The 12830-nt window shown below is 45.8% G+C and overlaps 1 protein-coding gene across 2 annotated transcripts in view; it reads right to left on the bottom strand.

Annotated features, from left to right (window-relative positions):
* The window catches only part of COL4A3 (collagen type IV alpha 3 chain), a 106522-nt gene that overhangs the window by 8448 nt on the left and 85244 nt on the right, over window positions 1-12830 (bottom strand). For both annotated transcript variants that reach the window (XM_067561297.1, XM_067561224.1), the window contains 9 exons: window positions 12137-12263; window positions 11769-11849; window positions 10634-10732; window positions 9532-9582; window positions 3773-3958; window positions 2985-3115; window positions 2368-2440; window positions 1139-1210; window positions 904-1023 (listed from right to left, as the gene is read on the bottom strand). In XM_067561297.1, the coding sequence (XP_067417398.1) occupies window positions 904-1023; window positions 1139-1210; window positions 2368-2440; window positions 2985-3115; window positions 3773-3958; window positions 9532-9582; window positions 10634-10732; window positions 11769-11849; window positions 12137-12263 (940 nt within the window). The remainder of the gene's footprint in view (window positions 1-903; window positions 1024-1138; window positions 1211-2367; window positions 2441-2984; window positions 3116-3772; window positions 3959-9531; window positions 9583-10633; window positions 10733-11768; window positions 11850-12136; window positions 12264-12830) is intronic.

A 12830-nucleotide genomic window follows, 5' to 3' on the forward strand; every position in this document is an offset into this window, starting at 1 on the left:
GGCCTTATACGCTTCTGCTAGGAACACCCATTTCTCCCGCATGCTTGATGCACTCCACTTCCCTGCTGGTTGGTCTCACCACCTCCTTCAGTCTGAAAGCAGTTGGGAAATGGTGTTCAGTATCAGTTGAGGACACTGGTGAGCAGGAACCAGCATGATGCTGGTAATGTGTGTCAGTGGTAAGATAGAGACCATCAGCTAAGCTAAGATGGGAAGGAAGCATAAAGCTCTCCACTCTGTGGGACGACGGTCTCCTTTGGAATGTATTGGCTGGGATGGTAAGAATCAGAGGTGGTGCTTTGGGAGAGCGAGAGAATAAAAAAAAGGGAACAGGATTAGAGAAGGAATGGGATGGTGGCTGAGTTTACTTGGCTCCTTTAAGAACCTATGGGATGAGCATACTCATCCTGATGGGTGCAAGGATTCTTCAAAGAGCAATTTCTGAGCTGATGTGAAGTAGACAAAAAACAAAAACAATAAAACCACACCCCCCTATGCCAATCACAGACAAAAATGCTGTGAGGTCAACCCCTGAAGGAGATACACATTTTGTTACATGTCTTGTCCACTGTATTAAATGGGTATTTTTTGTCAAGACGAACCACCTTTCACAAATGTCATGGTCATGAATCTGCTCAAAAGGAAATTGTGAACAGCATGACAAAAATGTTCATGAATTATTTTTCGCATAGCTCTATGTTGAAGGAACTGTTCACCCAGCCAGTGAACTAGGGGTAAAGTTATAAATAGGAGGCTGTCAAAATGACACTAAAATACAATTGAAAAGGAAAGCTATCTTCAGAGAGATAAATGTGTCTAAGCAGAAATTCAGGGTGCCAGCCAAACCAACAAGTCGTCTCATCAATTGGTCTAAGCAAACATGTTTGATGGCAAAACATATACCATGTAGTCCTGGTGGCCCTTGAGGTCCTGGATCTCCTGGTAGTCCTGGGCTTCCAGGTGATCCAGCAGGTCCTTGGTTTCCTGGGATACATGTTGCTTTCCTAGGTGCTCCAGGCTGACCTAACAGGGAAAATATAACAAAGAGCTGGATGCTTTATATTAACCCTCCTTCCCCCCCAGTCCCCCCAAAAAAGTTTTTGGGGGCTAGAATGAGAGAGACTGAAATAATGGTTACCCGGGGGGCCCTTTGGTCCGATTGGTCCTGCTGCACCAGTTGGCCCAGGGGGTCCTCGATTACCCTTTTCTCCTAAAAAGGAAGATTAGACACATGCCTGACTGTAGATGCCAAAAGAACTGTCAGTGGTTTCATAGAATCATTTAAGAATCCTCCAGGTACATGATCTCACAGAGTCTTAACAAAAAGATACAGCGACTATTTAGTAAAAATGGCACTGTAGGGTTCCATATTTATTGATGCTCAATTATTTACATATAAAATATAGTCAATTTGCAAGAATATAGATTTTTATTTTTAACTGCCAATCCCACAAACTCAGCATATGCTCTTACACTCAAGATGGGTTCTTTCCATCTTATGCATCATCATAATTTGGTCTGTAGGCCAAATGATGCCCCCAGTGACATTTGTGCAACCCCTCTGCTTTCAAATTCTACCTTCAGTGACAGTGACTGCCTAGGGTTGCCAAATTGTAAATGTTTGAAATTTAGTGAATGACTGTTTTGCAGATGCCAAATACAGGATGGAATCCTGGTCATTCACCCATGGCTGTGTTGGCAGTACAATGCATTATGTTGTAATAAAATAGCACCCAGAAGGCCCAATCAGGATCGGTGTCCCATGGTGCTAGATGCTGTTCAAACATAAAAGTCCCTGTCCCAAAGAACTGGAGTTATGACAAATCTAAAAATATATCCCTACCTCCAACCCCCACAAAATTTGTATGTAAAATCAATCTTTGGTTGGAATATATCCCAAAGAATCATTTGGCAAACTTTCCCCCAAATCCTTATGCCGGCCTTGTGCATAGTGGGGGATCATAGTGAACAGGAATAGGGTACAGCTGGAAGTTCTGACCAGAAGCCAGAGCCAGAAAGTCTCGCAAACCATAGGGAGCCACCTTGTTTTATATTGTTAAGTTTATTGATTGAAAAATTGCATGCAGGGAAGGCAGATGTTTTTTGTGGAGTTGGTGTCAGGTTGGGCTAAACTAGAATCCCTGCAATAAAACTCAACCCAGACAGGATGATGATCAAGATTGATCACAAATCATCTTGTTTCTGGTGAATCTTCTCTGTTGCCATTCCATCCCTGGCCCTCCTACAACCACATTTTACTAAGAAAGTTCCATGTCTCCAGTTATACAACTGGTACTGTGCTGTAATGCAATCTGCAAATGGCTGCACTTTGTCCACAAAAAGTTTGTTTAATAAATAGGTGAATACCTGTTACACCTGGAAGTCCTGGAAAGCCAGGTTCACCTCTAGGGCCTGCATTGCCTGGGATGCCTTCAACTCCCTGCAGGTCACACAACAAGAACAAAGAAGAATTATAGCAAGATTTACACACTGCAAGTTATGCTGTCTGGGTTTTTAGTTAGAATTCAATGTTACTGACTATGCTATTTTCCAGGAAAATAGAATGACACAAAAGTGTTCCTGAATTTCTACAGCTGTCAAAAATCAAGAAAGAATGTTGGAAGGTAAAATATCTGAACCATTGCAAAATGTGTTTACAAACATACTGTAATCAGACACAACAACATCTGGCCCTACATGTTTGTAAACACACTAAAAATAAATATTCTGCCCATTTTTAAGAAAACAAGTAAATGGAAATTCATCCATTAAGAGTTGCACTCATGAATGATAAAACAGCAAAAGAAAGGAAACTACTATAAATTCATGTTCAAACGTGTTCCTCTGCCCTCTGAAGATTATGCACAACCAGTACCCACCTTAATTTCTTTCTTATATCACAACTTTTTTGCCTGGATGTAATTTTCACCATAACTGTGAAAATAAAAAGTGTGTGAGAAAGGAGGAGTATTCATTTCACTTACTGTTGAACCTTGTGGACCAATACTGCCTACCAGTCCTGGTAGTCCTGGTGTGCCATCTGCACCTCTAACACCTTTGTTTCCTTTTAAGCTGTAGACGGGTGTACCAGAAGGTCCTGGACTACCAGGAATACCTACATTTAAAAAAAAAAAAAAGCTGAATCAGTAAAGGCAATCAGTAGTCATGTTTCATGCCAGAATTATTTACAGTACAGTTCTGCCATGAACAGTGACTCTGCGGAAGTGGAATCACGGGGCTCCGTGTTTTTTGTCCTGCAATAATTCCAGAGCAAGCAGCATAAACATGAATTTTTTCCAACTGTCAGCCCTGGCACACTCCATCTGAAACCTGGGATGAGAGTGGAGTTATTTCCATCCAGCACCCATCTTCAGACCAGTTTAGGCCTTCAGTCACACCAGTGTTATCTCACTGCCTTTAAGTAGGCCCTCGGTGATACCTGTGCAAGCCCACTAGCTCAGGCCTGGTGCAGGATCCAAGGGGAAATGGGTGAAAGGGTTTATGTAGGGATGGGGGGCAGATGGGGATTTTAGCAGATGATGTGGTTCATGGATTGAGATCCATTATGTTATTTTAATTTTATGTTTCACTGTGTAGATGTACATAGTTTTTCCAATGGTAAAGATACACCAATTGATAAAGCAATTATCTGTTTAATCATAAAGTACAGGCACACATAAGCCCCTTTCACCTGTGATTCTAGATTTGCCAAACCATCTCCACCAGATGCTAAAGCTTTTTTTCATATCAATAAGAAATAAGAGCAACACACCTTGTCTTCCATCCACGCCAGCAAGACCTCTATTTCCTTTCTGTCCGGGAATCATTATGCCTGGTGCACCTGGGAATCCTGCCTTTCCATTCAATCCAGGAGGTCCAATTGGTCCTGGATCCCCCATTAGACCTTTAATACCTTCTGGTCCTGGACTACCAGGAATCCCCAGGTCACCTTTGATTCCTGTGAAACATAAAAAGTTGCATAAGTTCTGAGATAATTTTCAATGGGGCAGCCATTACTTTTAGAATCCCAACAACCAAGAATGCGTATATTTATTGTATGTTGAAGATGGGATTGTTGTCAGGGTTGGAAGTGGAGTCGGTGCCAAGTGCCTGTTTGTTACAAGAGCCAAGTTGCTGCTGTAAGGTAATGTGACTCAGGGTAGGCAGCACTCTCTGTGTGGTGGGGAACACACTGCTGTTCCTTTGAGACTACATTGGAGAGCGTGGCTGTGCAAAGGAGTGATGTTGACAAATGAGTGGAAACATCTGAGGGAGAAAGAACAAGGGATTGTTTGTTGCCATGATCAAAAATGCTATAGTTTTGGAGCTGGAACTGCCAAATTCTATTAAACCAAGTCACAGCTAAATATAACAGGATCCAGAACTGACTCATTTTGTTCTTAGTCCTATCCTTGAACTCCTTGGCTTACATGTGAAGGGAAAGCTTTTCATTACTGAGGGACATTACTGGATCCCACTCAGTATTAGAAACACAATGCAAAAAGACAGAGATTGGAAACTGTTATTTTCCTTCTTAGGAAATCATTTCCACCTCATGAATCTCCAGTCATGTAAGTACAAAAAAAGAGAGCTGAATAAGAGTGAAAGGGAATTTAGATGAAAGGAAATAGATGTGGCTTTCTTTTATCCTGGCACACAATGGCTAGTGCATTAGCAACACCTACCTGTGTTAGATCATATCCTGATAATCAAATTGTTATAAAAAACAAACTAGAGACTCCTGTGCTTAAGCACACCTTTATACAAGCAGAAAATATGTCCTTGATTTTTTTTTATTATATAGAAATAATAAAGTAAGAGATCTTGAAAAACAAGGTTACTTACCAGTAACTGAAGTTCTTCGAGATGTGTTGCTCAGGTCCATTCCATTATAGGTGTGTGTACGCCTCCATGCACGGCTACAAGAACTTTTTTCCCCTCAGCAGATTCCATAGGGCCAGCTCTGGTGCCTCCTGGAGTCCCGCACACATACCGCGGTATATGAGTTGCTGCCGGCCCTACGCCCCCTCAGTCCCTTCTTTCCACCAACTCCGGTAGCGGGGACGGGAGGTGGGTTGTGGAATGGACATGAGCAACACATCTTGAAGAACATCAGTTACTGGTAAGTAACCTTGTTTTCTTCTTCGAGTGCTTGCTCATGTCCATTCCACTACAGGTGATTAACAAGCAGTACCCTGGAGGTGGGCCGGAGTTAGCGGTGAGCTGCCTGCAGCCCAGCTCTGCTGAAGCCCACTCCTTCCCGTGCCTTGGACAGAGGCATGGTGGGACGTGAAGGTATGTACCGCCAGCCTGGCAGCTACTTTGCAGATGCCCTGCCCTAAGCACTTCCGCTAGGAAGGCTGTAGATGGAGCTTGAGCTCTGTTGGGTGAGCTGTGGCATCCGGAAGCAGCACCTTCACCTGCTCATGGCTGAACATGATGCAGGAAATTATTCCCAAGGAAACTGCGCCGGGTGTAGACTGGTGAACCTTTCATCCGATCGGATGCTGTGAGGAAGAGCTGCGTCACTCTCCAGAACAGCCTCGTACATCTGATGTAGAAGCCAGGGCCCCACTCACGTTTTAGTGAGTGTTGCCTTCTCCTCTCCTCCGGACCATGTGGTTCGGGAAAACCTGGAGAGGATTTGTGATTGGTCCAATGAGACTGGGCAACCACCTTGCGCCGGAAGGCCTGGTGTGGTCTCAACTGAACCTTATCTTATAGACTACAGTATGAGGGAGGAACTCCGAAGTCAGAGCTCTGATCCTGGAGACCTTCCTTGCCGAAGTAAATACTCCCAGGAAGGCCACCTTCCCGGAAGACCAGAGTAGAGGGCATGACGCCGTGGGTTTTGGGGGGTGGGGATGCTTGTGGGCCTGGAAGGACCAGGTCAAGATCCCAGGGAGGCACTGGGTCGCGGACCTACGGATAGAGCTTCCCACCCCGTAAGGGACTGAACCACCATCTGACGGGAGGACCGCAATCCCCCTTCCAGTGGCTGATGGAAGGCTGATATGGCTGCTAGGTGGGGCTTCAGGGAGGCCACAGTCAGTCCCTGGAGCTATAGCTGCGGCAAGTATTTCCTGGATTGCCTGCACTGGCGAGAGGCTGGGCAGAGTATCTCGGGACTGCTCCCGGCAGGCAAGAGGCACTTCCACTTAACCCGGTACACGACCTGCGTGGAGCTTCCTGCTACTCATTGGTACTCACTGGGCTTGTTCTGAGTGGCTCACTCATCGCCTCTCGGCCACCGATCTATCACTCCCTGAGGTGTTCAGGGTCCAGGTCTGGGCACCACAGGTGACTGTGATCCTTGAAGCTGGGATCACACTGGCTCGGAGGCTCCTGAGGTGGATGATCAAGAAATGCAGCAGCATGCTGAACCCGTGCTGGTATGGCCAAGCCAGAACAATCAAGATGGCATCTGTTTAGTTCCTCCTCATTTTGAGCAGGACTGTATGCAGGAGGGGAAAGGCGGGAAAGTGAATATGAAGGTCTCTGACCGCTACAGACGAATGGCATTGGCGAGCGCCCCCGCACCTTGACCATGGAGAGAGCAGCACTGCGGACACCTCATGCTGCAGTCCGATACAGACGGATTCCCTTTGGGAAAAAAACCCCTCCAGAGGGTCGTAGACACCCTTAGTGGGCACCGCAACCCCTTGTGGTGAGAAAAAGTGACCCCTTTACGCGGTCCACCTCACCATTCCTCACCCCCGGGAGGTGACCACCGCCAGGTCCTAAGGACTGATAGGTTCCCTTCATAAGGCTGACGAATGGGCTCCCGCCGCCTGTCGATGTAGTACATGGTCGCTATACTGTCTGTCAGCACCTGTAACTCCCTGCCCTCGATAAAGTGGAAGGACATTCCACAAGCTCTGAGAGCATTTTATGGGTATTCCCATCAGTGTGCCTCTCCTCCCTTGGCTAGATGTTTTGTGAGCCAAGGTGAGTGCTGATATGGCACTTTACCCTCTGTTCAAGGCGGCTGCTATCAGGGTAACTGAAGGAGCGTGTTCCACGAACAGAACGCCCCTTCCCACATCCCGAGGAGTGGTTCATCAGTTTTGGGAGACTAGGCTTGCTGCTGTTAGGTTTTTTTTGTTTTTTTTTTTTTAGGGGGGGAGGGGAGGAAAGGGGATCATAGCTTCCCAGTGCAGGAGCTGCCTGCTCAGACTGTATCCCTGAAGCGGCCTAAGCGTCAGGCTAGCTATCTTCACCCCATAGGTGCAGGCCACCCTATGACCTAACAGCTGTCGGCAACATTTGGCTGTTGTCATAGGGCATTTGTGCATGTGGCCCATCCTGAGGGACTCTGTCCCACAGCATGGCTGGGGCAAGAAGGTCTGGTCCGGGAAGCAACCGGTCACGCCGATGCCTTCCGTAGGCTGCACGTGAGTTAACGTGAACTTTGTGTGTTTACCAGCAGGACTCACCAGCCACAAGAGGGGCCTGATCGGCTCACATTGCTCTGGGCTTGGGACCTGGGCCTGCCTGGGCAGATCTTGCACCCTCGAGCGCGCAGCTATCACTGCCAGGCCTTCAGTAAACACTGTCGGCCAAGTAATAGACCACGGGGTAAGCCGTAAAGCATTAAAGGGAGTCAACCCCTACGAAGTGAAGGAACCTTTGAGGATGTGCGACCTTGACATCCAGGGCGGCATACCAAGCTCCTGTTTCGACTACTGGAGCTGGAGGGACCATGCGAGACTTGAGCCCTTGTTAAGTATTTGTGAGACATAGGTCTGCCAACGTTCTCAAATCCCCACCCCCTTTTTTTTGGGGGGGGGACGAGGAAGTACCTCGAGTAGGACCTCTTCCACCATTGCCTGTGGGACCTCTCCCGCTGCTCCTGGCTGAGGTGGCCTCAACCTCTTGGATGTGGAATTGCCATTGAGAGGGAGGAAGGGAGAGGCGTTGAGGGGTTGGGGGGAGGAGACGACCGGGGCCCCTAGCTCACCGAACTATCTCAAGGACCCAGTGGTCCGAAGGCCTTCTGGCTCACTCAAGCCTGAAGGAGGGTATAGGCTAGGGTGCTGCCCTTGTGTTCATTAGCAGAAGGGGCCTCAGTGCGGGGGGCAAACTCCACTGTGCCGAGTCCGTCCCCGGCATCCAGGGTTCAGCGTTGCCTCGGCGCGGGGGGGGGGGGGGGGTGTCGAACTCCTCAGTGCCGAGCCTGTCTCCTGCTATCGGGTGCTGCACCGCAGGGCGAATTTCTCGGTACCAAGACTGTCTCAGGTGACCGGGATCAGCGCCATGTCCTTGCGGGCGACTCTTCGTTGCCGCAGCGGTGGGATGGACTTCACCCAGTGCTGGGGGGTTGAGACCGGTGTCGGGCGGGTGACTTCACTCTCCACCTCGATGCAGGTGAGTTCAGCGACCGCAACCTGGGATGACTTCTAGGGGAGTGTTCCTGCTCTACCCTAGGAAACCAGTCTGCAGGAGATCTTCCTCCCCATACCGGGGATCTCCTGAGCCATTCTGTGGGGTCCCAATGTGGGCTTCCCTGTAACGCCAGCCCCTTCTCTCTCGTGGAGGCATGGGTGATGGTGGTGTATGCAAGGCCAACAAGGCTCTTGCCGCCCTTCGGCCAATGGTGCTGGTAGGTGCCGAGGGGCTCCCCCACTCCCGAGTCAGGGGAGGCTCTCTGGTTAGAGATGCTGGCTCCAGCAGAGGGTCTCTGTGATCCGACCTTGGTGCGAATTGGCGCTCCACCTCGTCTGCTCCGACGGTGTGGGGGAGTATTCATGCTCCGTCTTCGCGGTGTCGAGTCGGGTCGGTGCCGACGGTGCCCTCTGCACCAACGGCACGCTGGGTTCCGCAGCGAAGCGGGTTGGCTCGGAGTTGGCTCGGGGGCTCCATGAGCCAGGCTTTCAGGTGGATTTCCTGAAGGTCTGAAATCCTCTCTCTTCTCACGAAGGGCTTCTCCCCCAAAGCTTCAGGCAGTGCGGGTCAGTTAGCAGGAAAGCCTTCCCGCCAAAAGCGCATGGCTTGAAGCCATGACACCAGAGCATACCTGCTCCCAATAAAGTCTGACCCAGACTATCTCAAACTCTCTAACTACCACTACAACAGTTATTAAGCTAACTAACTAATTAACACAAAAAAAAATCCGTGTTTAAAGTTTAAAACACAGGGAAATAAGCGCTTGCAGTGTAAGCGCAGGCAGTTCCAGTAACCGTCACGGGCGGAAAGAAGGGACTGAGGGAGCATAGGGCAGCAGCGCCTCATATACTGCGGCATGTGTGCGGGACACCAGGGGCGCTGGAACCGGCCCTACGGGATCTGCTAAGGGGAAAAAAGTTCCGGTAGCCGTGCATGGAGGCGTGCACACACCTATAATGGAATGGACATGATCAAGCACTCGAAGAAGAACCTAACATACAGGGCCAGATCACTGGTTTTAACCACAAAATCACTCTCCCTCTTTTTTAAGAGCCTAAGTGCCAATTTAAGCATCCAAGTGAAGAATTTGGCCTTTAAAAAAAATGTTTAAAAACCAAAGTCATGGTATCTGAAAAGAAAACTCACCTTTAGGACCAGAAATACCTTGTGAACCTGGAATCTGCCATCCTGATGCACCTGCAAAATAATATTTCATGTGAGACTCAGCAGCCCTTATGCACAGAGGGAAGATACATGTTATATTTGTCTAACATTCTATACATTTGGAAACATATACTAGATCAAACCACACATTTTAGCTGCTTGAAAAAATCTTCATTAATTTGGATTCGTGTTACACTACTACTTGGAAATACAAATGCGGTACCAGCTCTGTTGATCTTGGAGGCACATTTTACAGTCATATGTGAGATGTATCTTACAACGCTAAAATATTTTCAGACACAGACACAGACACAGACACAGACACACACACACACACACACACACACACAAAACCAAACTGAAGAAAAAGAAAAAAAGCAGGAAAAGCCTTTGCATTTGTTTTAAATTAGCAGCTAAGAAAAATGAGAAAAGAAACTTAAGTACATAAAAAGTGAAAATAATATGACAGTAGTTATTAAGAACCTGATATGAAGGAAAATATTGAATATCTACTTTTATACTGACACACAAAAAAGAAGCTTGAGGCTAAAAATGTGAGAACACTTTTCTTCTGAAAATGAGGAAGAACTGTAATTTTCAGTGGCTGCTGGGGCATCTAACTGAAGGATTTGAGAGTTTGGATCCCACAAAGGTGTAAGCAGGGGAGTAAGTTTATTCAGATGAGTAGACCCAGGGTTGGCCTCTAAGTTCTTATTCCATCTAGCAGTTGAGGCTGTTGCTTCATCATAAAAGTGTAGAATCTCTTTACCTCTTAGAGTCTTTTTGAGGCCACCTAAGATATTAGCAGCAATACCTTTACCTTTGTAGAAGTGGGCATTAAAATGGACTATGTAATGATGATGATAAACCAGAAATGTCATGCAGGAGCCATGTGTATGTATTGCATTTTGATGTCCTATGTAAAATTCATACAGAAAGTTTGTGAAGTGTGAAAGAAACCTTTTAGTTACAAACATAAATTTTGTACTTCAGATATTCCTCTTTTAGCCCACAGGATTGACAAGGGTTGTTAACGGGAAAGGAAATGAGTTTAAAATAACATGAAAATATTATACTGCAGTACCTCGTTCTCCCTTTTCTCCTGGGCAGCCAGGAATACCATCCTGTCCTTGATTCCCCCTTTCACCAACAGGTCCATTGGCTCCAGGGGCTCCTATTGCACCTGAGAATTATAATGGACCAGACTGTCATTTTCATTTTCACTTATCTGTTTGAAATGCAAAATCATTAGGAAATTATGCTTATTTACTAAAATGTTATTAACAGTGGTACTTTAAAAAAAATCACAGCTGTACTAGAGTGTAAATGGTGGTAAAGTGCATCATCCTGATCTCATTGAACTCACTGGCAAAACTCCCATGGACATCAATGGATTCAGGATTAGACCCTCACCATGCCTACAGGCTACTTTTTTGTCTTTCAGAGAAATTGTAGGACCAGGTCCTTCAATGGGATCCACATTAATGGGACCCATCCTAGATCCTATGACAGATTTGAGGTTTATTGAAGGAGAACTATACTCTGTTATACTGGTATAAATCTAGAGTAACTTTATTGAAACCAACAGAACTATTCCAGATTTACCTTGGTGTAAATGAGACCAGAACCTGGCCATGACAATACTCCATACTAATTTTGTTTATAATGATTATTTTGCCCATTGTTTTCATTTCAGTAAAATGTATCATAGATACATACACATCTCTCTACATGTATATTTTAAAGTGTTCTGATCTTTGTTACTCTAACAATGGATTGTCACGCTCTGCCTTTTTCTCTCACTTCTCTGATTGCATCTTTTCCACTTCTGGTTAGGTCTTTGCTTTTCTCATCCACTGTGGGTATCTCAAAGATCTTTCATGAGGAAGAGCAGGCCTTTCTCACCAGTTATGAGGCTATTACATCTCCCTGCTATTTCTAGTGCCCTGATTTTTTTTTTTTTAAAAACCCTCTCTTCTTGGATTAAGCTGTATCTGTAGCTTTATAATGGAAATGTTAAAGAACCTTAGCTGGAACTGGAGGAGGCAAGGATAGCCTCACACCCAGATGCATGGAGAAACCAACTTCAAATATATAGAAAGTAATTTGCCAAACAAATCAGAAGAAATTAAAAATCTCAACTATCTCATGCCAACAGAGGAAAGAAACAAGAATGCAGAAAGTTGAGAAAAAAATGACAGAGAGGATAAAAGTCCAACCTGGACGACCTCGAGTGCCTCTCTGTCCTGGCACCCCTTTGTACCCTTTAGCACCAGTATCTCCAGCATATCCAGAAGGCCCTGTAAATGGGGGGAAATAGTTTGGAAGAAAAAGAAGAAAAAGCTGCATCACTCTGAATACAGGTCAATACCGGATCCAGAATTAATGGTTTGCTGGGTCTGCTATTAATTTTACTTCGGCCAGATCCTCAGCTGATGTACACTAGCATGGCTCCCTTAATTTCAATGGTGCTTTGCAAACTCACATCAGCTGAGGATCTGGCCCAGTTATTTCTGTTGGAGGATTTGGAGATTCCCTTCTGCTAAAAACATGTAAAATCTCACCATTTCCCAAAACCAACACTCACCTGGAGTTCCTGGTTTTCCACAATCCCCCCTGTTTCCAGGTAGTCCAGGTTCTCCTACAAGTCCTGGCTGGCCTGGTGATCCTCTTTCTCCTTTTCTTCCCATTTCTCCTGGGGGACCTGGATCACCCTGAGAAGCAGCAGCCAAATACATTTTGGATAAGAGTTTCATTACTTTAAAATGTATATTGAATTAAAAGCATTTAAAAATCACATATATTAAAGCTGATGTGAATATAATCATGGCTATTTGTTGTGAGATGATCTGCAGACAGAAAATAATATCAAAGTAGGTATGTGAAATATCTGCTCCTAGTATCTTACAGTGCACCACTTAACATTTCAAAGAGAGATTTTAATTTCTAAAATACATGTATTTTAAATATCGCACAAAGCAGTTAGCAGTTCTCTGAATCTTTGGCCTTCAGGCTTCCCCACACTCCGTATCACCAAACTGCATACACTTTAGCTGCATTTACACAAGCTGGTTTAAAAGCTCCTGGATATAAAGTGGTCATCCTCTGGGGGGCTGGGAATTAATTTGTTGTACACAAATGTCCAGATTTGCTATTTTAAAAAAAATTCCACTGTCTCCTGAATCACCTGGTTTAGGCCACTGTCAAAAACCAAGTTCTGAAGTAGATGGATAATTGGCCTGACCCAATATAATTAATATGTTCCTACACATAGGTCCAAT

The sequence above is a fragment of the Emydura macquarii genome, unplaced genomic scaffold (assembly GCF_026122565.2).
Source record: "Emydura macquarii macquarii isolate MOO-44397 ecotype Brisbane River unplaced genomic scaffold, CSIRO-AGI_Emac_v2 contig_18, whole genome shotgun sequence".
Classification (NCBI taxonomy): domain Eukaryota; kingdom Metazoa; phylum Chordata; order Testudines; family Chelidae; genus Emydura; species Emydura macquarii.